The sequence below is a fragment of the Solanum stenotomum genome, chromosome 1 (assembly GCF_019186545.1).
Source record: "Solanum stenotomum isolate F172 chromosome 1, ASM1918654v1, whole genome shotgun sequence".
In the NCBI taxonomy this organism is placed as follows: domain Eukaryota; kingdom Viridiplantae; phylum Streptophyta; class Magnoliopsida; order Solanales; family Solanaceae; genus Solanum; species Solanum stenotomum.
The window spans coordinates 16,383,053-16,409,676 of NC_064282.1; the positions used below are offsets into that span (position 1 = coordinate 16,383,053).

The 26,624-nt window shown below is 33.7% G+C and overlaps 2 protein-coding genes and 1 pseudogene across 5 annotated transcripts; 1 reads left to right on the forward strand and 2 right to left on the reverse strand.

The window, feature by feature from the left end:
- Nucleotides 1-10,802: 10,802 nt before the first annotated feature.
- LOC125859390 (uncharacterized) lies at nt 10,803-16,456 on the reverse strand (annotated as a pseudogene).
- Nucleotides 16,457-17,709: 1,253 nt separating this feature from the next.
- Nucleotides 17,710-25,848, forward strand: LOC125877874 (ribosomal lysine N-methyltransferase set10). 4 transcript variants are annotated; one of them, XM_049559176.1, is made up of 17 exons: nt 17,710-17,869; nt 17,964-18,054; nt 18,750-18,924; nt 18,995-19,100; nt 19,338-19,420; nt 20,069-20,095; nt 20,222-20,388; nt 20,518-20,628; nt 21,542-21,622; nt 21,738-21,802; nt 22,230-22,286; nt 22,778-22,849; nt 22,952-23,200; nt 23,856-23,971; nt 24,132-24,227; nt 24,343-24,504; nt 25,605-25,848. In XM_049559176.1, the coding sequence occupies exons 1-16, from the start codon at nt 17,819-17,821 to the stop codon at nt 24,491-24,493; spliced, it is 1,698 nt and encodes a 565-aa protein (XP_049415133.1). In that variant the 5' UTR covers nt 17,710-17,818; the 3' UTR covers nt 24,494-24,504; nt 25,605-25,848. The 4 variants fall into 4 exon arrangements, with proteins under 4 accessions (XP_049415133.1, XP_049415126.1, XP_049415117.1 ...); XM_049559169.1 differs by lacking the exon at nt 25,605-25,848 and adding an exon at nt 24,686-24,882; XM_049559160.1 differs by lacking the exon at nt 25,605-25,848 and having other exon boundaries at nt 24,343-24,560.
- On the reverse strand, nt 24,510-25,862 carry LOC125877901 (membrane protein of ER body 1-like). Its single transcript, XM_049559195.1, has 3 exons — nt 25,655-25,862; nt 25,220-25,431; nt 24,510-25,099 (listed from the first exon to the last, which is right to left on the reverse strand). Exons 1-3 carry the CDS (start codon nt 25,860-25,862, stop codon nt 24,716-24,718), a joined length of 804 nt encoding a protein of 267 aa, XP_049415152.1. The 3' UTR covers nt 24,510-24,715.
- Nucleotides 25,863-26,624: the final 762 nt, after the last annotated feature.

Consider the following 26,624-nt stretch of genomic DNA (forward strand, 5'->3'; position numbering starts at 1 on the left):
CTCAAAATCTGAAAAAAAAATAAATAGAAAAGCTGTACTGATCTGCATGTAGAGTAAAAAAACATAGATTCGTCCATAAGGGCAAAGGGATTTTGCAGTTCAGTTGAGTAGTGAAATACTCAAACAAGTTGCTCTCATAAATCTCGCATTATATTTTCTTTATTTTTAAATATATAAAAAATTTAATTGAATTTACAGTTAAAATAAATAAATCCAGTTCTCGATATTTGAATTATGCTAATATAATTTTCCGTAAAATATAGCAGAAGATCCCATCCCATGCATAGGAGAAGGGAATAAATTTCATCTAGAGTCATCCATCTCTAAAGAGAGTGTTTGGATTGGCTTAAAAGTTGGTCAAACCTACTTTTAAGTCAGTTTTTAATCGGAAGTGTTTGACAAATATAAAAAATAATTTAAAATAAATTAAAAATGACTTAAAATAAGTTGGGAAGTTTTTGGCAAGGTAAAAAATGATTTAAAATAAGTTAAAAATAACTTAGAATAAGTCAAAAATCAAAAGTAGGTCTTCCCTACTTTTTATTTTTTGACTTAAAAGTCATTTCAGTTTAACTTTTTATTTTTGATTTTATAGCTACTTTTTTTAAATCAATTCAAACAGGCTTTTACTCCCTCCATTTCTATTTATGTGACATCATTTTAAATTTCACGGTGCATTATGAAATTAAGAAAGTTTATTATTATATCCTTATTTTTATTTTTGGGAGTCAAGTTTTCAATCAATGAGTATGAATTAATTAATTTGACCAATGAATCTGAATTATGTATTTAATTTTTCTAGGTTGGTCAAATATCTATTTTCAAGAATAATTAATTATCAAGTGTATAATAGGAAGAATATTATAATTCATGCATTAATTTTATAAAATAACAATATTATGAACCAATTATTTATAATAAGAATGACATATAAAAAAAATTAAAAAAGGGGAAAAGAGTATTAATTTATCATTCTCAGACTTTAATTACTTTTCTGTAAGAGAAATCCACCTTTTGAGTATTCAGTTATGATCCCATTTTTTTCATTTTTCTCACTCCTACATTTTTTATGTTGATTTTATAGGTACTGCTCATCCGTCTTATATTAGTTGTTTATATTATTAATTAATTATTTGTTATTTATAAAATTATAATAAATTAATTTTTATAAAGTTTTAATAAAATAATTCATCTTATATTTAATTTTTTAAGGCATAAATGAAAAAAAAGATAACTAATACTTATGAGACAAAGAAAGTAATTAGTAGTGGAGCTAGTCCTTAAACAAATTAAATGGTTCAAATACAAATAGTTACAAGTATGATTTAATAGAGGATGTTTTACTTCTAATTATGAAATTTCTAAGCTAGTTTTGATCGTTTTGAGTATTAGAGCTTTTTATTGCATAAAAGACTCTTTTCAATAGATTCTAAATGGATATTTTGGACTATTCGTAATTACATTTATGAATTTAGTGGGGTAGTTTTAATAATTAATTTAATTGGTGATTAAAAAAGATAACTTTAAAATTAATAGTGAATCACTTTTACAATTTTAAGATATACAATTAGGGTGATAACTGATGTGTAGAAAAGAGGCGCATGGTTGTAGAGAAAGATCGGAAGGGCGGCTTCAGGTGAGATATTTTGTTTTCTTACTCCAATTTTTCCTAGAACATTACCCATATGGATATTAATTATTAGTTAATGGTTAAGGATGATCCATTAGCCGTTTATTGGATATAGTTTTTGGGTGCGGATAAATTACGGTGTTGGTTGATTTTGTTTCCATTCAGGTTACTGTTGTAACTTGTGAATTATCAAGAATTTCTATTGGTTAGTTAACATGTAGGGGTTTTGATTATATTAGAAAATTTCATATTTAGAAAAGAATTGTACTAAGGTATAGTGTGCTGGTTGAAAGACATTGGAACAAGTGTTAGTGGGAAAATTTAATTGTATTGAAAGGGAAGGAAATTTGTTAAAGACAGAATGATTGCTATCTTTAAAATAATAAAAGTATAATGATTAGGCACGGTTAAAGGATTTGATGAGTTGAGTGGATTACAGGAACTCCTAATGAGCTGTTAGTTTTATTGATAAATGATTTGAGGAATTGAGAAGAATAGATTTGATTAAATTGTGGCCATATGGTAACGTTCTGTAATCTGTTCTCTGGGCAGGCTATTAGTTCAAAATCAATTAATTTTCGTTCTAAATTTGGTTCTTTTAATTATCATATTATAAAACAAGTTTTGGATATGTTAAGGTAGGTAATTAAATATTAGGTGTATTGTATTATTTAAATTTCATTAAAGTTATGCTAATTAGAGGAATTAAGATTTACCCTTAGGCTTGAACTTTAAGAAATTGATTATAGAATTGGGTGAGTTTTGGGTCTAGGCTAGACTAGAATAATATGAGTGTTTATAGACTTGTTAACTTACAAATTATGCATATATACTTGATAGATTGAAAAGGTTTGGAAGCATTGAGAAAAGGAAAAGCATTGGAGAAGTAGCTTGCTTGATTTCGGTTCTCCGGTGGAGGTAGGTTATGGTTTATTCTATTTGATAGATAGACTCTTAATAGCGATTGATATGCATTGAATGATATTGCGAAGTTCTCTATGTACTTGATTGTGTAGCTTGGTTGTGTGGTTTGTGATTGGTCTGAAATCCTAAGATTGTGGAATTTATAATCTTGAACCCTCTCTATCGAAGTGATGCCTTGAATAAAGAAGGCTTGATGAAATATTGTTAATGAATTGAAAAGTGGTGATAATAAATAATAAATTAATGATATTATTGGATCGAAGTGTCACATTTCGACATAGTATAATTGGATCGGAGTGTCACGTTCCGACACTGTATTATTGGATCGGAGTATCACGTTCAGACACGATATAATTGGATCGGAGTGTCACGTTCCGACACGTATTATTGGATCTGAGTGTCACGTTCCGGCACGATATAATTGGATCGGAGTGTCACGATCCGACACGGTAACATTAAAGGAAAAAAATATTGAATTAACTTAATGCACTCAATCTCAAAGAACTCAATTCTTTGGTTTGGAGGCATGAGTCCTCATATGTGTTCTTGATATTGTTGACTGATTACGTACTTATTTTAGTGTTGTTGACACTAGTTCATGTGTTTGTTGCTTGCCACCTGCTAAGTGTCATAGTTGATTTTATACTATTATTCATTACATATTAGTTTCTATTTTGGATTGGCTAATGATATCAACTCAGTACATGTTTGTAAGACCCCGAAAATTTCGTAGGTTGAACTAGAGCCTAAACGTAGTGTCAATGAGGTATAAAATGAGTTCCCCTAAGTTAGTAGACCATCTAGGTGTGCTATGGTGGTCTATGAGTTAAGGCCTAAGGGAGGAGTGCCAAACAAAAGGGGCAAGCCAAGGCCTAAGGCCAAGGCTGCCCCAAATTTGGAGTGACTGCCTCAAACTCCACAGCCATCACCACAGCTCATGGTCATGACCACAGACCGTGAGAGGCTTCGTGGAGTTTCCTTGGTCGAGGGAGAGGGACCTTCAAGTGTCCAAGACACTACCTCACCCTTAACCAGAGGGACCACGTGAAGGTGGGCGTGGAGTTCTCTTAGCTTTTAGGGAGTTGGGGGTTGTTAGGGTAGCTACTGCCCAAGGCACCACGAGCACCACTACAGGCCGTGGTGCACTTGACGAGGGAGAAGGGTGGCTCGTGAACATCACTTGGCACCAAGGCTTGAAGGCCTTGCCTCCACAAGGCCAAGTCATGACCAAGACCATCACCACCGGCCGTGGTCATGACCACGGATCGTGGAAGGCTCCGTGGTCTTGCCTTAGCCAAGTGTTGGCTTGTGCACGAAAAGGGATCTACTGCCTCCAACACCACAGGCAGTACCACGGCCCGTGGTGCACTTTCACGGTCCGTGAATGTTGGTCGTGGTCCCGGACGGGGACCATTTAAATGAAGAGTTTTGGGACTTTCCTTTTAAGTCCTATTTAAGTGGGGGTGTTTTGGGTATTTTTAGAGGTTAATTATATATTGATTTTTAAGTCTAAATTCACAAGTTTTGGTCATTATACACAACACCCTATTGAAATAAAAAATCTCCCACTTCTCTCTAAATTCTCTCTCTAAAAACCTTAGAAGAAGAAGAATACATTGGAGCTAGGGTTTCAAGGTTCTTTCCCAAATTGCTTGGAGTTTCTCCATTGATTCTCAAAGAATCAACTAAGGTATGGTTGCTTATCACTCTTGGGATTCCTTTCCCCAAGAGGTCCCTTCAAGATGAATTTCAAAATCTCCAATTTCTAGGTTTTCAATCCAAAAACGTGGGTCTTCTTTCTAAAGTGAAATTGATGTTATAAACTGAATTTGATTGATGTTATATGAACAATTATGAATGAATTTATGTTGTATTTGTGGTTTCTTGAAGAATTCTCCATGAGACCCATGTTTCTCCTTCTTTTCCTAATTTTAACCCTAGTTTGTGTTGGATATTGAGTGAAGGCTATGAATCGAATGTGATGTTATGTAATTCATGTTTGTATGATGATTCTACTCTAGGTTATGTATAATTTCTATAAAATTAAGGTTGAGTCTTTGAATAAAGCCTAGAAGGCTATGGAGTGAATATGTCAATTGCTTATATTGATGTTGATTATGTATTACTTCATGAATTACCTTGTATTATGTATTGGTTATGAACTGATTGGTGATTGAAGTATGAATGTCCTATGAAGGGCAAGAAGGTATAAAAGTTGGTTCTTCTTTGAACTCAAGTATGAAATATGAATTACTTAGATTGTAATGATGTTATACTTAATGTGTTGTTGTGGTGTTGATGACCTAGTTTCCTCATCCTTAACCCTCTACACTTGAATTAGCTATTAAATATGTATGTATGTTATGGTATGATTGTTATATGATTGAAAGGTAGTTCTCATGATTATAGTGTAATGTAAAGTGAAAGGGTTACTCACTTACTAAGTGTTTCTAAAGTGAAAGGATTGTTACTCACTTATGAACACATATGAGCTATTATGGTAAGATATTTACATAAGAGTCTAGTAAAGGCTAATGTGAACTTATGTGATGACTAAAGATGATTACAAAAGGGAATTAAATACTTAGCACCGAAAGGGCATGTAAATGAGATGGGGGTCTCACGTTTAGTAAGTCCGGCTCCCCACATGGGTTTCCTTACGTTTAGCAAGTCCGGATTATCCACGGTATGTGTTGTCTCATGAGATGGAAATCCCCCACGTTTAGTAAGTTAGGATTTCTAGGAGCAATCTCTTTGACCCTTAACTATGTGCCCACACAGGACTTTAGCTTAGCGGATCCACCTAGATAGCTATGTACAAATGGTTACACCTTAGGCAAGTGTTAACCCTCTCTTTTCGGTGTGGGAGTAGAACACCAGATTCCATGTAACTCTCATGGTCTATGTCGGTTATGGCAATATCTCCCTAATGTAAAACTAAATGAAGGTATGAAAGGTGTGAACTCTTACTAGGGCTTTCTTAAGGGTTTCTACATTGTGTAAGGGAGGGTATGGGACTTCTCTTGCACATTGCACTTGTGGGATCCTAAGAGATGGTTGTAGTAGTGTTCTCTTATGATTATGATGATTATGACTTATGTATGTTGAAGTTATGTTATGTATGATAATTATGAATATGGCAAGTTATGATGAAGTATGATCTTATATATGTATGCATAAAGTAGGTTGCTTAATGTGATACTTGGCTTTGAATAGGGTTATGGGATTTTATTCCTTGCATTGCACTAGTATTACTTGGGTTGTCTACGTGTTGGGATGATATTATGTTGGTTTGTACTATGATGCTTACTTTGTGTGCATATTGGATTTACTTGGTAAAAAGCATGTTTTGACTAACATGACCTTTTATGCATGTTTCAATGGTTTTTATGCATAGTAGCCATACTTAGTACGTGTGTTTTACTAACCCATATTTTCTCCTTTTTCCCCAAACATTTAGGTTCGGGCCGTTGAGGAATCAAGCTTACTTCTCAAGACACTTGGAGTTGTTTCCCCAAGTTGGTGAGTCCTCAAGTCCGAGGACAAGACCTTATGATCTAGCTTCTATGTTTAGTTCTTTGATTATGTTGAAAGACATTGTTGTACTTTCCTATTTCTAGACTTCTTATTGATGTAAGGGCTAAGTCCCATTTTCGATACTTCTATGTCTAGATGGTACATTTTGACGAAGTTAGATTCTATTTTCATATATGAAGTGAAGTTGAACTTTCAAAGTAAAAGTTTTAAATTTTCCGTGTTTTTATTCTATGATACATGCTATGATGAATGATAAGGGCTTGTATAAGGCCTCTTCGAGGTCGAATACGCCGGTAACGACTAGGGGCTGCTCTCGGGTCATTACAATGTTCCCCTGTACTGAGCCCTACTTGTGTTTTTCTTTGTTTTCTTTTTGTGAAGTGCAGCGAGTGTATTAGTGACTTCGACTCGCCCTCAGCTCTAGCCAGTCTCCAGCACATCAGGTTCCAGGGTAAGCTATTCATTCCAGCTCGTGTTGGATTCTCTTGGTCATGGCATGATGTCCTTAGTTTTCGGACATAAACTATTTTATTCATTTATTTTGGTGTCTTTAATACTCTTAGACTTAGTATTTGAAGATTAGATGTCCTTAATGTGATAGACTTTCAGATTTTTGGGATAATAAGTGTTAGACTTTAGAGATTTATTTGATTGGTTACTTTAATAAGTTTTGAGCTTCCACATTATTGTTGTTATTCGTAATTGAATTATTGATATATGTTAGGGTTTGGATTCCTTGGTTCGCCCACTTAGGAGGTTAAGTGTGGGTGCCACTCATGACTCATTTTGGATCGTGACATAAATTTAATAAAATTCCAACACAATTATTATATAACAAATGAGAAACCTAAAAAAAAACAAAGTAGTAACTCACCAAAAATATTGAAGATTTATTATATACTTTGTTCACTTTATTTGTTATCTTTTGTTTTTCAAGAGTCAAACCGTATATATATATATATATATATTAACTGTGCAAAGGGATTTTAAGTTGCTATTTAAATCTTGTAGTTGCAATTTCACCTTTTATATATATATATATATCAAATTCAAAGTGCACAATGTAAACTCGATCGACATAGCCTTGTCTATTTTATCTTTTCCCACTTCCACTCGAAAGAATAAAAAAAAAGATAAAAATGACAAGGCAAAAAAACAAAGCAGCAGGTCCACACAATAATTAATTAGTAAGAACTGTATTTTTGCTTACATTCAAAGTGGTCAAGCAGGAAAAAATTAGTCTACAGATTAAGATATAAAGTTACTATAATTCTATAAAGCTACTCTCTATAAAAGTGCATTACTTTTTTATTAGTCTATATTAAATAATGAAAGTACATTCTAATATTTCCTTAAAAGAAATTTTTATAGTACCAACGTCTCAGAAAATCTCAGGATAACAAGTTTAAACGTCTTTTTCTAACAACAACATTTAACAAGTTTGTATCAAATAAAGCTAGTGAAAAACAAATTGGAACAAAGGAAGGTACGTAGTACTTTTCAACATACAAGAAACAGAAAGAAAATATGTAAATGTAGCTAATCATGATCATGATTCGTGAACAAGAATTACTATTAGAATAGGTATCTTTATTTATACGAATAGTCAGACAAATTTATTGCTTAATTTTTCTAATCAGTATATATAGATTATACATGATCATAATACATGGATTATACATATATTATACATGCATCCACCAGGAACTTTTAGTTTATAAGGCAGTTGGATGGACGGCTATTTAGGTTTGGTTTCCAAGATCATTGTATGGGATAGGTGATATTTTCTGAGTAAAAGTTAGTACTCACCATCAGAAAGAAGAAATGCATGGAGATGATATAATTAATATGAAGAGACATATATATATAGAGAGAGAGAGAGAATAGAAGTGCTTACATTTTTAAAGCTGCTTAAGAGAGTAAATGAAGATATATATATATTGTTGATGCAATCTCTTCAGTAGTGTCTAATGAGAGTCCATACTTATAGGGAAAATGCTAAAGTGAATGTGCACAATAAGAATTTCAAGAATCTTTTTTGGGTTTTTGTAAGCAAAATTAACGAGGAATTGTGGTGGGGGTGGGGGGTTGTTGAATATTGAGGCCTTTTGGGATTTCAAGGGCCATGTAAGTAGGAACAGTTCCAACCAAGTAACTCATTAATCTATAAGATTTTGACACGTTTTACAATATGGACTAGTTAAATAACACTAACTCCTAAAAAAAACAAATGAAAGTGGCCATCCCTTTCAATTTGTTTGCTATATACTTTAACTGAAATTAAAATTTAAATAAAAACATGATTTTCAACACTTATGTGAATAAATGTTATACGGAGTAATATTTATGTGATTATAATTTTTTTAATAATTTATGGTCCTAAAATTACCATAATATTTGTGTAACTATAGATTTTTATAATCTCCTAATATTTATGTGTTTTGTTTCTTATGAAAAGTTTGAAGTTGATTGTTTTCAAAGATAATCATATATATTTTCTTTTAAATTGGACAATAAGAAAAAATTCCTTTTATTACAATTGTTTGTCTAATATATTAAGAATATTTTTTTTCGTCATTACGTTACCAAAACTTGTCACATTACAATTTACGGGGAAATAAAAGGAAAGAGAGTTAATGAAAAGGAGAGTGCAAAATAAGGGTTACAGTGGAATATTTGAATAAATATGGATATACTATCCTCTCAACTTTAACAAGAGGTCTTGCTATAATTTTAGATATTATGGAAAAAAATTCTTAATTAGGAAGTATTTCTTTTTTAAATGGTGTGCAAATTCAATTAATCAAATCTCTAATTGAGATAACTACTATCGGCTGGCCAATGAAAAATTAAAGAAAACATCATCTTACCACCCTTTTGAGGTGGTTCATCATCCTGCAGGTTGTACATAATGGTGGAGTCATATGTGATTGTCAACTAATACTTTTTCTTCGAAAATTATACTATGTAGCTAGGTAAATAAATTTTCCTTAAGTATATATATGTTACATATTGATACCTTTTGATTTTTTCGTGAATTTATTTCTTTATAGTTTGACATTTCTTAATGAAAATTATGGCTCTATCATTGATCGTACATTTTAATTCTTCTTTATGTACAAACACAAGTGGCAAAGGAGAGCCTTGACATAACAAGTAAAGTTATTTAATTTTCATGTGATCAGATATATGTTTAAGCCGTGCAAACAATCTATTGTAGGAATGTAAGGCAAGTCTTTTATATATATACACAATATATTTTTATGATTCGGCTTTTTACCAAACTGTACACATACAAAAAAAAATAAATTAGTGCATCGAATTTTATTTTACGTACAAGCGGTCCGTGACTGTAAATCACTCTAATGGAAAGCAACATCATAACATCACTCGAATTTCAATGCACATAAAATAATATGGACATTAGTTATTGAAAAAAGAATATTCTTCTTTTTATCCCAACGTTACGTACAATTGCCCAAATTAAGTCATTTTCTAACAAAAATCAACATGGATATTTTGATTATTTATTAATTTAATAAAGCTCTATATTGTCTCCAATTGTTAGGGACAAATATAGCCAACCTAAAACCAGAGTTTAGTAGTCACAAGCAAATACAATATTACAACTAGCTACCTAGGACCACTTTTCTCATGTGCGATTAAGATTTTTTTATTTTTTTTGGGAGTTTCTTGCCCACTTCATTGGTAATATATTAAACTTAAAAAATGATTAGTAAGTGCGTTAGGTTTGATTAAGTGTATTTAAAAATTGGTGTATAGTTTATTTGCCTTTAATTAGGTGCAAGATAATATGTACAAAGAAACTCCACAACTTTCTTAGTCAGGTATGGCTGTATGATATTAATTTAATTTAATCGTAAGACATTTATCTACAATTAGCTTAACTTGTATTTTTTTATTCTTTTATTATATATGGTCGAACGTGTTTTGTTTTTTTGTCAAAATAAAAAGCATCATGAGTCCAAAAACATAGGCTTCTTTCACTAATAATTTGTATGGACCTGCATCAAAGATTCTCTCCCACCAAAATCGATCTTATCCATTTGAATAAATTAATACATTCCTCTGTTCGCTTTTACTTGTTCAGATTAAAAAATCAACAGATGATTTATTATTTTATAGTATCTATTTTACCCTTATTATTAGGTATTAGGATTAGTAATTAATTATCTCAAATTCATTTTTCAACGAGTGAGATGGACAAGACCGAATTGTTCGGATGATAATTTCTAAGATACTGACTAGTGAGTTCGAGTCACCAGAAACTCAAAAATGAGGTAGTAAAAAACATCGGAAAATGACCATTTTGCTCTTGTACTTTCAGGAAAATGTTATATTTACCTTTGTCGTACTTTTTTGAATATATTTTCTCTTACTATCCAATTTTAGATACATATTTATTAAGTCTCATGTTCTCACTCTTATTATCCTAGGTTGGAGAAATATTCAACATATTTTTCCTAATTTGTTAGGCTTCCATTTTCCTAGCCATAAATTGTCTATGATGACCCAAAATGTGAATTTTGTAGTACTTGTTGAAAGTAGAACAAACATTAGTAAAGGGAAGAAATTGCATGAATTTAATGGCTCTATTGCTTGTTGTTTAGCCTACTCCATCCAGTATTAATTCATCCTCCCATGCCTCCACTTGTTCTTTTGTTCAACAAATGACTTAAGCTCTTGAGGTTCATAAAAGTGTACAATATGGATTTGTATAACTAGGAGATTTCTCTAACCCTTCTTCCATGAATTTTCTCCATATACCATCTGAATTGCACGCCAACGACGACTCCGAACATATTTCAACAGTATTTGCAGGAATTATTGGTTCAAACTTCAGCAGCTTTGCGTATTCGTTCAGCAAATGAAACATGTAATCATACACATATTCTTCGTGAATAAAATGACTTCCCGTTCTCCCAATATCCTGTGCCTGCCAACACATTGGAACCTGTATTGGTGGGACGTAGTAGGATATCTAATGAAATAGTCAAGATGTGTGCAAGTTGACCAAACGTGACCATTATACCTTGTCAGTGTGATTGTTGCCCCATTACATGACTTGAAGAGATCTTTTCTGTTAGGAGAAACATAAGGATTTCCCAGCTTCCAATAAGCGAAAGACGCTCTATCCTTCCATTTGATTCTTTTTTTGCTACCTTCCTTAATCACACTTCTCCATGGCTTTATATTTACTTCAGCCCCACAAAATTTAATAACAAATCAAATTATTAGTATATTCAGGGGCGGAGCTACCCTTGGGGCAAGGAATATATATAGGTCAAAATTTGCTTTAATGAATATATATACTAGTGTTTGACACAAACTGAAAGCACTACAAGAAAAACGCTCTATAGCGAAGGGAAAACTAGTCCCAAAAAGTAAGATTTTGGTCCCTAAAGGTCAATAGCGACCGAAAAATCTGGTCGCCACCTCGTCCCTATAGCCTCCGTCACTAAAGGACATTAAGGACGAGGTGGCGGAGCTGGTCTTTAAATTATTATTACGACCAGTATTAAACTGGTCTCGAAGATTATTTTTGGGACTGTTTTTCTGGTCCCTAGAGATATCTCAGGGCCACCAAAGATCTGGTCCTAAAAACACTTTTAGGGACTATATTCAATGGTCCTTAAATAGAAGATCAATTGGTGCTCAAAGATTTTTAACCACCAGCTTGATGGTCCTAAAAAGATTATTTTGACAAAGTGTGGCCCTAATATATACATTCTCTTTATATCCTATTTTTGAAATTATAATATAATTGCTAATGGCAATAATCAAACAACATTGATAAAGAACTATCATAATCTGCTTTCATATATATATAAATATACACCACAGTACATGAGTCGTCATGTCATTATTTACACAAATACCTCATAGAAAAAAAAACTAACATCCTTTATCAAATAATATTAATATAGATGTCTCGTTTGCTTATTCAACTACCTAAGCTCTTTGAGTTCAAGCACCTGCAATTCCCATGTCTAATAGTGCCAGGTCCAGCAGTCTTTCGAGCTATCCTAGGTCCAGTTGTTGTCGAGCATATAGAGGAAAATTGATCTTCACATAGATTCCAACCTTTAAGGAGTGGAGTAAAGTGTCATATTTCCCTAGTGTAATATTTAGAAATTGGCTGCGAATCCCTGGAGCATGCTTTTACAGTTAACGTGTTTGCGAGGCCATTAATATATTGATGCAGCCCCATCATTTAATGCACCTGCAATGGTCTCCATATGCATATGATACTTTTTCTTAAGATATGTAAGTAATTTAAGAACAAGCACATAACTGAAACAATAAATAGAGATCTAAAACAAATAACATCAATATGCCCACTGTGATCCGACAAGTAAAGTCTGAAAAGTGAAAAGGCATGCATGAGACAGAAAGGTTGTTTTCGGTATCACAATATCTATAACTTTCTATAGATACAATATGAGTACTTTCAAAAGTTCAACAATACTAGTGATTTTCAAAATAACGAGTTAGTAAAATAAACAACCAAGTGAAGACAAAATATAAGAAAATACCTATTGCCTTGAATGTTTTCATCAAAAACAGCTTGGCAAGACGAATGGGCCACAATGCTTTTTCGGACATGTTGAGAGACACCTCATGGATGATCCAGGACTTGTCTACTGCATAGATCTTGTATTTGATCGGAGACACACGTATGAAACATTGATAACTAAGTAACTGGGTCTGGACCAACTAGCTGGATGTGAATATTGTGCTTGCTCAACATTCAACCAGTATTTACTTCCATATACTCGTATTTGGGAGTTGATTCCTAAAAATAATCAACTTGACATATTAAACTAAGGTTCAGCTCCCTTAAATATTGAAATATGCGGAAGTAAATCTTATCTTGTCTTTCTATCTTAAAAGACCAAATAGTAGTTTGTAGTTGTTTCAAGTTACTCAATAATTAGCTCAATACATTAAAAGAAATCAGTATGGAAAAAGGTTAAAAAATAACTCACTGTACAGTAGGTACTTGCCTCAAAACATTTAGGAATGATGTAGAACGCAATGGGACAGAACAGACTACTAGTATAACATCTAAGGATTCTCAAGCTATATCTTTTCTCCTCAACAATTTGTACTATCTATACTAAAGATCTTTGTTTAATTTAGAGTTATTATGATCAACATGTAAACATAATTCATTATCTAAGACAGTAGGTTAGAAGCTAGTGGCAACTTACAGGGTATTTAAGCTTATCTCATTAAAAGATTATACAATTGCTAAATGCTGACTTCTCAACCCTGTCGATCTTCTGTCTCTTCTAGCTCTGTAATTGCTTGTGGCTGTAGATCTTCCCCTATTCTAGTTAACAGAAAAAGCTAGAGTACATATTGTAAGGCAATTGTAAATCAACAAGTATGGTTTCGATCTTCCTTATAAACCTTGCACGCGCACACTACCTCATCCTTCTCTAAAACTTTCATTAATAAGAGTTGGTTCACATGCTATATATAAATTTAAAATGTAACTTTTCTTTGGTGTCTTTATGTTCTCTATCCTACAAATCAGGTGCAAAAGTACGATACGTCTTTAATTACAGAGCTCTAAAATATTTTGCTGCCAAGCAACATGACAATCTTCATCTCAACATGTCCTCAAGATTTACCAAGTCAAATTCCATATACACATATCTATGGATGCTAGAAAATTTTTTGTGAATCACAAATGAGAAGTGATCCAATATTACTTTAGTACCCTTTTACACCTTAAACCACGCACCTCACTATTGGTATAAATGCATTGTGTAGCTAATAAAGAACTAGCTTTGGCTACTTGGAAATTTCTCTAAATGATTTGACATTATAATTTTTCATTCCCCACAGTATACCAGTTTTTCTACGTATCACAATCTAGTCAAAATATCAAAATCAACTTATCAAGAATCTATTTATCACAAAGGATTATCAATAATATACTCTTCTCCAATGCATTACTTCCTATCATGTACTTCCTCATCCATAATAGAAGACACACAAATTTAACAACAACACATGTTTAATCTTTAGAATGTCTTAATCCAATAAAGAGTTCTTTTCATAGAATTTATATTTGACAAGTACAATTGCTGCTATAATACATTTAATAACAATATTTATGTACCATATCACAGTTCATAATTACTTGTTTGAGATTAGCCTAAAGTTAAAAAAAATCTTAACATCATCTTTCAGGCAGATTGCAAAACGACTATAAATGCAACAACCTTCAAATACTTGATTTTGACTCCTCAGGAAAGCCAAAGCTTCATGTCAGACAATGAAGGCCATCAGTGGTGTAGTCAAAATTTGGATAAGGGCGTTCAAATACTGATAAGTAAAATAAACTTTTTTCCTAATTATTGGGTGCACCAAAATTTTAAATCAATTAACGTAATAGTTAGTCAAATCATAAAAACTTACTAGGACTAACAAATATATAAGTCAAAACTAGCATTAAAAAGGTCAAGATAAAATTCTATTTGCGAAACTATGATTCAAATATATTGCAAAGCACTTTAATTCAATGTGTAAACACAAAACAGAATCATATATAACTACAAGAATTTATAAGAAAAACAATGAAAAGTTAATATTTCATACATAAAGGTGGGAAAAAGATAAGGAATTTATAATGTCATTTAGTAGAACTGGAACAAAAGACTCTTATGATTAGTTGTAGAAATTTATTCCAAGTACAAACAAGAATTAACTTTACATATTTTTTTACTATAAATGCATAGCTAATTCTATTATTTTCTTGCGGTAATAGCTTCGCCTTCAGAAGCAGCAATGAACAAAATAGAGACAGAATGACGCCACAGAAATGAATCGAACACGCGAGTTAAAAGCAAGATTGAATACATATCGACCACTTTGCCATCACATTTTAAGTGTTTACATGGTATAATTTTTCAGCTGGCCACCCCAGCTTTTCAATTTGCTATATCAATTTTCTAACTTCTTAATACTTCTACAGTTGATAGTTAACCACTAAGATGGTGATTCCAATAAACTACTACTTAGAACCATTATCAAACCCACAAATTGATCATAGATAAGAATAAAAGAGACAAAAATAATTTATACTATACGTCTCTGGAAAAAGACTAAACATGCCTTGAAGATGAACTTTCGACAGTTTTACAAAAAAATCCATGAATCGCAACCCATATTTATGTTCCATCTCAAATAATCAGTTAATAAAACCCTGTAATGTAACTGGTGCTTACCATAGTCAAACGAAGAGTGTATAGAGGTGAAATCGAAGAAATTACGTGGATTTTCTCCATTTTGAGAAACAGTTGATGCAATGGTCTGCATTTCACAACTTGGCGACAGATTCCACAATTCTCAAAGATCTGAGACTCCTATGGAACATAAGATTACATATCTCATCCAAGCGTGGAACATTAAGATCGTGAATCATGGTTTCAGAGAAGAATTTAGGGTTCGGCTCTCCACTGGAAATTTAGGCCTCGGCTCTCTAATGGTATGAGAGAGAACATTTCTTTTGGATGAATAAAAACTAGAGGGGTTTTCAATTTTGATTATTTTTAAAAGGAAAAAAGTCCAAAGAGCCTTTTTGTCCACTCAATTTTGAGATTTAGGACCAGATCTTTATTAATTTAGGGACTATTTCTTTTCCCTTCACTAATTAATTAGAATTAACCACGAGAAGAAAACCTTGTCCTTATTAGTATGCTTTCAAGGACCAGTTTATTAACTCATCCCTATATTTTGGTCTTGTAGTGAAGTTTAATGTAATGGTTAATTAAGAGGCAGCAAAAATTGCGTGTTAGTACTCGAGGGCAAAGGAAGGTTACCACTAATTACCAGCCCCAAAATGACCAATCTGGGAAGACAATATATATCCAAACTTTGCTAATCTGAACAGTAACTAATATAAACAACGGCGGAGGGCAGGAGTTAGGTCTCTGGTAATATTTGGATGGGATGGCTGGCCAGTCATCGATCTTAAACATGATCTATAAATTAGGCAATTTGCCAGGGTACCACCTAAGAATCCCATACATAGTGAACAAATGTCTACTCTGAAAGTATTGTATCAACATATATTTTGCCATCTACTATATATAATTATTCTGAAATAAGCATTCCATTTCTCTTTCTCCAACATTTTCCTAGTGATTCCTGTTTCCTTCCATCGCTTTAAATCTAATTCATGAATCCATCTAAAATACTCAGGACATGTTGAGTTGTGTTAGTGTTGAAGGGTTTATATGATGTAGGATAGTGATCTCTTGGGCATGTATTCGACCGATTCCATGAAGCACAATCTAACTGGTATTCCAGAATAGGGGATTCATCGAAAAATTACTACTCCCTCCGTTTCAAAAAGATTGGTTTGGTTTGACTTGGCACAAAATTTAAGAAATTAAAGAAAACTTTTGAATCTTGTGGTCCTAAATTAAAGTTATGTCAAATGTACAAAATTGTCCTTAATCTTGTGATTTTAAACATGCCACATGGAAAACAAAAAGTAAAATGTTACCAAAAAAGGAAAGAGGTCATTTTTTTGAAACTGACTAAAAAGAAAAGGAGGTCATTTTTTGTGAAACGGAGGAAGTACTATATTTTACCTGCATAAATTTAAAGATGTCATAATAAAAAGAGATTTTTATGTTTCACAAAGAATGACCTCCTTTCCTTTTCAGTCAGTTTCAAAAAGAATAACCTCTTTCCTTTTTTGGTAACATTTTACTTTTTGCTTTCCACGTGACATGTTTAAGACCACAAGATTAAGGACAATTTTGTACATTTGACATAACTTTAATTTAGAATCATAAGATTCAAAAGTCTTCTTTATTTACTTAAATTCCGTGTCAAGTCAAACCAGGTCATTCTTTGTGAAATGGACGGAGTATCAAATAGTATACTTGACTTACAAGATCAAACCATCCAGTCAAGGACAAGAAAGAAACTGCGACCAGACTAGAGAAGAAAAACAACAAAGATTTTTTGTTCAGATATCTCCATTTTTTTTTGCCATCACTGAATTATATATTTGACATAAGGTATAGTATAATATTGTAAGTACTTAATATTGATAATCAGAGTATATAGTACTACACGTTAAGATTCGTGCTGCTTCCCTTGCCGTTTATGTTAACACTAGAACAAGCGACCTCAAGGATTTTTCGCAACCATTTAATCACTAGACTATATACAATGTAATTTTTCGACAAAAGGGTGTCAAGCGACACCCTTTGGCCAACGGTGGCTCCACCCCCGGACTCACTTGTACATGCAATATGTTATATACATGCGACTTTAATTTAGTGACAAATTCATGAATGATAATTTATAATTTTCACCAATTTCCTATTTCTCAGCATTAATATTAATTTATGAAATTATGAAAATATTAAATTAGGGTCTCAATGGCCTTATATTCGAGCCGACCCTGCATTATTCCCATCATAAGGAGATGGATCACCTTTGACCTAAAAAAAAAAGAATATACTTAAGTGAACTGTAAAATAGTACCTAATTGGCTAATTCAATTTAATTATACAGCTATCAAGTAACATTTGGAAATCACAAGGGATGCATTATGAACTCGGAAATAGTTGAGGGTAGTTTACTAAATCCAATCCCTTTATCAAAGCCCTTCACACGACAATTTTTTCTCCTTCGAAGAGCGACACAGAATCTCCAACACTGTCTTCAGCAATGGCGACTCCTGAGGAAGCTAAGCTCCACCAGTTTCTTCAATGGCTAGAGGTCCCAAAATTGTTTCTTGGAAACTTACCTTTATACCTTTTAACATAATTTTACATAAATGATAATGGGTCACTAACTTGGACTTCAAATTCAGTTAAACAGAGCAGAACTACGTGGTTGCAGAATCAAATACAGTGAATCCAGTAAAGGGTTTGGAATTTTCTCATCTAATCATGCATCTGATGGTAAAGTTTTGATTTTTTTTTGTTTTGCTTTTTCTTGCACGAACTGTTTAATTTTGGCAGCATTTCTTGGTTTAAAGGTTATTTGGTTGGTAAGTAAATGTGGAATTGTCGATAGGATAGCAAGTTTAGATGAATAGAGAGCTCGTTTAATTATCTTGGTTTCTATTGTCCATTTTTTTCTTTGTGAAAATTATGCTTTTTTTCTGTTGGGTCTTTAGGGTGAAGAGGAGGGAGATAATGCTTTATTGCAACTCTGGAGTTTGAGTATTAAAATTCTCGATGTTCGTTTAAATTTCTGTGATTTTTACTTGAGCATGTAAATGTTTTGATTGATTGAATGACTCTTCTACGAGCATTTATTGTTCAACATGATCCTCTGCTACTGGCGACAAAAGGAATGATCTTTTGTTCTGTTTAATGTGGTTTGGAAATCACTGGTCCCCAGTTTTATTTTATCTTTTTCTTGTGTATATAGGATTTTGTTGTTTAAAGATGTATTCATGTTTATGTGCAACATTACTTATCAAAAATAGTGGAAGGAAAATCTGTATTGAATACTGTATAGTAGGGCGTTTTTTCGTTTGTATTGTAGTAATGTTGTTTTGTGATCGATGAAAACTTTAATGTTTGGGGAAAAAGATGGAAATTCCTCTCAATCATGCATGTGCTTATTTTGCTGTGTCAATTTGTATCAGGGATACTACTGGTGGTTCCATTAGATTTGGCTATAACTCCAATGAGTGTACTTCAAGATCCTCTTCTTGGACCTGAATGTAGGGCTATGTTTGAGGAAGGGGAAGTAGATGATAGACTCTTGATTACCTTATTTCTAACCGTGGAGCACCTACGAGAAAACTCTTCATGGAAGCCGTAAGTATTAAATTAATCAGTGTTCATTTCTAAATAGAAAACTCAGGAAATGATTGCTAGAAGACAACAGGTACTTTGATATGCTTCCAACCACATTCGGAAATCCACTTTGGTTTTCTGAAGACGAGCTTTTAGAGCTTAAGGGAACCACATTGTATCGGGCTGCTCAGTTGCAGGTATAGTTTCTTAATGTATGGCGTACTTTTAATAAGGTCTTTCTATTTGGCCATACATAAATCCCTGATAAGTGATACCTGCCACTATGCCATTGTGAGCTTAAGAAAATGAGTTGGCGACATTCTTTTCCTCTTGGATTTGGATAGCTTATTGTTTTACTACTTTAGTATGAATGTTAATTCGTTCTTTACATTCAGTATCAAGCACATAAGAACTTAAGCAGGTTTCTGTTGCAGAAAAAAACATTGCAGTCTTTATTTGATGAAAAGGTGAAGAGGTTGGCTACGAAGCTTTTAACTCTCGATGGACATCCAGAAAGGTATGTGCCATATCAAACTTTTATAACTAGTGATAAGTGTATAATTCACCCTTGCCTGCACAATATTATACTGCTAAAAACAAACTTATACTCTGTAATCACCATTTTTACAGTGGAGACTACATAGTGTATTACTGTGCTTAGATTAGGTGCAAAGGATGTTACATAATGTGCTAACCACTTCTTACCTATGCATACAAGAAAACTTTGTAGCCTCAGTTTCATTGTTGTCACTGTGAAAACCTTTTGGCTTTTTGCTTGTACTTTGAATCATAATTTTATTAGGGGTCAGTGTTCCTTCAGGTGGAAAATGACATAATACGTACTTCAATGCCTTCATGGTTGGTCTCTATGCTGCATTCACGATTGATGGATTGATGGTTTCTTGAACAATTCATGCTAGATAAAAAGCTATATGCTGTACTCACCAGTGTATAGTGGAGAATGCATATTATATTAGTATACAGTATACTTAGATTCAGTGCAAACAGTGTTACATAATACTCTTTAGTTGGCACTTTCATCTTTTTGAAGTTGAACAGCTCGCTAGCCCAATGTGTTGGTCTTGTGGTTTTTATGATGTGATGGACTTTAAAAGTGCATCGGTTATTTAGAAATCTTATTCTGAACTTGTTGCTTTTTTGGCAGAGATGTGAAGTTTGAAGACTTCCTTTGGTATGCATCTTTCTAGGAACTAGACAGTCATTCTCTTCCTAAACAATGGCCCCTCATCTTCACAATTCAATATTATATTAATTTTATGTAAGCTGCTGACACGTTTTAATCTCATGGACATCATAGGGCAAACTCCATATTTTGGAGTCGAGCACTAAATATCCCTTTTCCGCGCTGCTATATATTTCCTATGGATTCAGAAGGACAAGATAGTGACATTTCTAGCAAAATCGTCAATTCTGCAACACAAACTAATGGTTGTGGCAGTTTATCTAATGGAGAGTCTGCAAAAGGTGAGGTCAATGTTCATTGTCTTTAGTATGTTTCTTCCAGCAACGTCCCCTCTCCAACTAAGGAACCTTATTCTTACTTGGTAGAATGAGATCTAGTTCTGACTATAATTTAAATACCTATGATTTCAGTACCCGAATATGATGCACTCCAAGATAAAGTTGCTTCTGCTGCTTCCATTTCACAAGGAGAGATAGTTTGGGTGGAAGGTCTGGTCCCAGGCATTGATTTTTGCAACCATGGTAATTTAGCAGTCCTTTGGTACCACCTATTCCTGGATTAGTTCACTGATATTCTACTCTGCAGTTCTGTATTTGAACTATTTAATAATTTCTGACTAATTAGTGTGATTATATGGATGTCATGGAGCCTGCGAATACACAGAACGAGCTAAAAGACATCTTCCATCTTGCTTCTCCGCTGAAATCTGTAATTTTTAGAGGCTGTTTGTTTCTCTTGTTTCCTTTCTCCGTTGGCTTCAGCTATTTCAAATGTCCAATATACATGTATAATGCTATCTTGTATCTCCAGGACCATAAAACAAAGTTATTCTTAGCGCTTTTTTCAATTAGGAGAAAGTATCAAACTATTGACTCCAATTGCAATACTTGTGCAGCTGTTGTTTACTGTCATACTATACCCTCTTTTTCAAGAAATTATGATTTTGGCTTTATTTTGATAGATTTAGCTTCCTTTTTGAGGCACCTCTATTATCTCCAGAAAGCTGTTGTTGACAGTACACAGTGTCAATTTATACTTTACTACAATCGTCAATCAGGCACACTCAATCAAGTTTTTGCTTGGATCTTTGTAGCTTTTCATAGATTAACATCTTACTCCTTGTATTCTTTTCTTCACTACTTGTTGTAAAGAGCGGATGTATAATATGAAGAGTGGATATATTGGTAGAGCTATTTCAGCTTCGTTTTCATGGCAAATTTCCCATTGCATCAATTTACTTATAGCTTTTTTGATGGTGTTCTCTGCCTTCTAAAAGCTTTATCATTTAATTTCAATTACTGGTCCAAATTAGAGCGAACTGGATAGTGTGAACTCATATGCCAACCCCAATTAGCTTGGGAATGCATAGTTGTTGTTGGAGCACAAAGACTCTTGTATTTATCTATTTCCTTTTCTGCTGAAATTGCTGCATAGATTTCAAAGCTGCAGCAACATGGGAAGTTGATGGAACAGGAGCAACAACTGGAGTTCCTTTCTCCATGTACCTTCTTTCTGGTAGAATTTTTAACCAATTTGATTTCAGTTTTTTTAGTATATGCTATTTTTTCAATCCATACCATACACTCTTTGCTAGTTAGCCAACTAACTCGTGTGCTTCCTGATTAAAAAGCTGGAGAAAATCCTTCCCTGATTGAGAAAGAGATATCAATTAGCTATGGGAACAAGGGAAATGAGGTACATTCACCTGTTATGTGACATTTCATACACCAAATTTAGCATCGGAAACATTGCTTTGCTTAATTTTGCTGAGAATGCTGGCCTTTTCCATTGATGAGTTATCTTGTAGCTTTAGTATGTTTACCACTGTTCATCATCACTAATTATTAAAGAGGATCCTGCTGAGAGAGAAAGGTACATTCATAATGGTGCCTGAGCTGCTATATTAATGAGCTCTCCGCTGATGTCTATCTGGCTTTGGTGTAATGTCTAGAAAATAATGCAGTTTTTAGTCATATTGCCCTTTTCTGGATCATGAAGCAATAGAAAAGCAATTTTGGATCTTTGTTCTGTCCTTTCCACAATTCTGAGAATAGGTTTATCTTTTTCCCCCCTATTATTCTTTTCATGTTTCATGCTAACATAGGTGGTTATCTTATGACAGGAACTGCTGTACCTGTATGGATTCGTCATGAATGATAATCCTGATGACTACCTCATGGTAATCTATTTAACGAATAATTAATATTATGAATCATTACCGGTTGCAATGCATGCTTGATCTCGTCTTCGTCCATGTTACAACATGACCCATGTTAAGAAGTAGAGGTCTTTGTCGATTAAATTGATTCAGGGTCTTAATTAAACTTTTGGCTTCACCTAATATAGTGGATGCATTAATGGCATTCATTAACAACATATCAAGCCTAGGGCCTTTGTTTGGTATGCTGTCCAGTCCATGTTTAATTTCAAGCCTCATAGCTACAACTGAGTGTGCTTCATCTATTATGAGGCCTTCTTCGAGTGGAACCTCATGGAGCACTTGGCGTTAAGGGTCCATATGGATCAGAATTAAGTGCCGAAGGTTCTTAGTAAAGACCTGAAACTACTTCATCCTCATTAATTTGCTTGGATGCTTACCTTCTTTAACTGGTCAAATAACGGATGGTATTAATCTGGATTAAACTTACGCAATTGGAAAACAAATTTCAGGTTCATTATCCGGTGGAAGCTATTCAAAACGTTGATTTCTCAGATTCCAAAGCTCAACTTCTTGAAGCACAGGTCAGCAGGCTTTCTCTTACAAAATAATCTCATGGAACTCTCAAGCAAGAATCAGGCTTGGTGTCTCTCTATGTGCAGTGATAAGCTCATATCTGTCTGCAGAAAGCTGAATTTAGATGTCTCTTACCGCGAAGTTTGCTAAATCGTGGATTTTTCCCTCCATCCAACTCATCTGAGGAAGATAAAGATAAACCCGTCAGTAGTCAAGTTTGCAATTATAGTTGGAGTGGTCAGCGAAAGACGCCCTCTTATGTGCATAATCTAGTTTTTCCTGCAAACTTCTTGAATGCATTGAGAACCTTAGCAATGAAAGAAAATGAACTTTATCGTGTTTCTTCCCTACTTGAGGAGGTAAGATTCATCTTCAGCAACATCTCTTGGTCTTTTTTCATTTTATTTTTTTTAGATGGAAAAGAATAGATAAAAACCAAAATCCCCAAATATGCTTCTGGTTAATAGTTCCTACAACTCCAGTTTCAGTTCTGTGAATACCTGGTCACTCGTGAATCTCTTATGTTAATTAGATATTTTCTTTTGACTTCTGCTACTACGTAGATTCATTTTCTCCATTGTTGGGAACTAGGCATCGTCTAAATTCTTCTACAATCATGAGTAATCTTGATACATGTTTGCTATAAATGAACTGAAAAATATCATGGAATTTAAACTGATGATTTTAGAAAGAAGTATTAAACTCTCATATTTCTGCTCTCCCTTTGGTCGTCACCTGAGAAACCAAGATGTGAACACTGCCGTGTCTTGTAATTAGTTTAAAAAGAGTACAGATGCTTCATTAGTACTGCTTGTGAAGGTGTTTAACAGAAGTACATATAGGAAGGTGTTATTGTTCATGGAACAGACTAGAAATTAAAGTGTGAAACATAAAATGGTAGAGGGAGCAGTAGGTTTTCTCCATTGGTTTACTTCTTGTCTTATTAATCTTTCTAATCGCTTAAGCGAAAAAGCCATTTCATACAGATCACTAATTTTTTTATATTTCTCAAAGCTTGTTGGATCTGGAGGAGAAAGGCAGCCAACTGACACAGAAGTTCAAGCAGCAATATGGGAGTCTTGTGGAGATTCTGGAGCTTTACAACTTCTTGTTGATCTGCTTAACATGAAGTAATCTTCTACCTAGTACTACCATATGGTGCCATTGGCAGTGTAGATTGAAAGACTTGCTATTAGATTCTTTGTGCTACTCGTATCTCTTGGCCTGTTGACAATGTATTTTTTTTCTTTACTTGCTTACTCACTCTCTAAACTTTGTTTTCTATTGAAGGATGTTGGATCTAGAAGAGGGTTCAGGAACAGAGGAGAATGACACTGAATTACTTGAAAAGGCTTGCACCGCAGAAACCCCAGAAGATTGCAAAGAGTATGATTGAAAACCACTCCCATACTTTTACCTTTAAGAGAAGTTTTTGTTACTTGACTTACCAACATGAAAATAGCTTGCAGGTTTAACTTTGTTAAAACTAACTTTACTGCAGATCCAGGACCAGTGACATTGCCCAGAATCATTTGCTAAGTAGAAATAAGCAATCTAGCATAATATACAGGCGGGGGCAGAAACAACTAACTCGTCTCTTCGTTAAGGAAGCAGAGCACGCGTTGCAATTAGCATTGACTGAGGAACTCTAGATAAATCTTGGGTTAGAACTTTTACCTAAATATTTGCTCTATACATTAGAACTTTTAACTTACTCTACATTAGTCAGACAGAAAGAAGTTAAGAACATTAATATTTCAAGATCATTTAGAACACGATTTTGTCCGTCACAAAAATGGTTAAAACTGGGAAATCACCAAGTGCTTCTCTCTTTCCATGGCCAGTTTTGAAACATAATAGTGACAAGTGAGTGATCACTCTTCCAAGCCAGCAACATTCCTGAGTGTCCAGCCAATACCATACGCGGCAGCCCCAGCAATGAGTCCATTGAAAAGGGTGATGCCTGCAGAAAGTGCATAATTCTGACTAGCAATCTTGGCCTTAGCTATCCCCAACAGTGCCAGGGCAACTGCAGAAAACACACAGGCACCAATGAACTTATACGTGTCATTTTTTGTGAACGGGATGAGCACGATGAATGCCAGAAGCGGGGCACAACCAAACACAATGAAGGCAGTAAATGTGATTATCCCACTCTTCCATGGCTTGTCAGCTTGATCTGGTGGCAATAATCCTTTCTGTATTGCCATCTTCTCATCTATCATGATGTCCCTATACTTTGCAAATATATTCACCACCTTGCACCAACAGAAGAGATTGTTAATCTCGTGCAGGGGATAACTGGTGTCTGCGTGATACTGAAAAGAATGGGAAAAAAAACAGAGCATTCAAGTATAGGATGAAAATTCAAAACATACTGTATTAGCATCAGTTTCATTCATTCCAAGTTGCTGATAATGTCGAAGTAATTCCTCCTTCTGAGGCCTGTGCTGGTTAATGACATCCCACTCAGTTACTGTCCTCTCCTTGGCTGCCACATCTTTCTCCGTGCTGCTTGACACGTAGTCCCCAAACCCCATAGATATTCCATCCGCAACTAAATTAGCAAAACCTAGCACCAAAACATCAACTGCAACAACAAAAACAAACATTTACACAGTAAGCTAGCTGCAATATTCTCCATTGAACAAACTCATAGATAAACTGTTTCTATGGCTTCATCTTTAATTTTATGGTTTCATATATTATAATATTTGTTGCAATTTTGAAAGTCGAAATTACTCGATATATATATATATATGTGTGGACAAGGACAAGACCAAATGTGAAATGAAATCATTTTTCTTGGGTACCAGAGGAAAGATGGCCAGCAGAGATGGAAGAAATGAGGGAGAAAGAAGTGACAATGGCATCAAGCCCTGCATACACGATGCTCTTCACTACTTCTCCTTTCCATGGCTCTTTCGGTCTCCCATTCTTCCCCTTCCCTTTCTCCAATTCTCCATCTAATGATCTCAGTAATGGCGCCTTAAATCCACCGTTGCTGTTTGTTTCCGCCATTTTTTCTGATCAATTCACTTCGACTACTCGATCGGGGAGGGTAAAAAGTGTTTTATGCAATTGGTATGTACACGTGTTAAGCTGTTATTTATTGTTGTGAAGAATTTGTCATCGATGCATCTTTCTTCTTCCTTCACGTGTCCATTTCCACTTTTTAGCATCTTGTAAACGGCGTGTGGCAGCCACAGTACCCTTCACCTAAGGTTCCTTAATTTACCCATTTTACGCCTAATTTGTTTTTATTATTAAAAAATAATAAGATGTATGAATGGATATTTGATATTGAAATTTGGGACAAGGGTCAAAAATGCAAGGATCAAAAAATGTCATCTGTTCGTAGTTTGATTCAAAAATATTTATTTTTCAAGTTAAATATATATATATATATTTTTTAATACATTCTTTTCTAATAATATTTTTTAAATTAGCAAATATTTATCTTATTTCAATTCAGAAAAAAATGAAAATATTTCTTATTTTATTATAATTATTTTTTGTGATGAATATACTATGATCTTATATATATGGCATATATTATTGTCTAAAGGGTAAATAAAGTTATTTTATTTTAATTGATAAAATGAGATTAAGAAGAAAAAAAATTCCTACATTTTTATTTGTTAAAGTGATTTTAAAAGAAAGAAAACAAGAACAATGTTCTTTAATAATATGTTAATTAGGAAGAAGATATGTTTAAAAAGAAAAAATTAATATATTTATTTGAAAAAGGCATTTTTGACCCATTTAGTAACTATAGGGGTA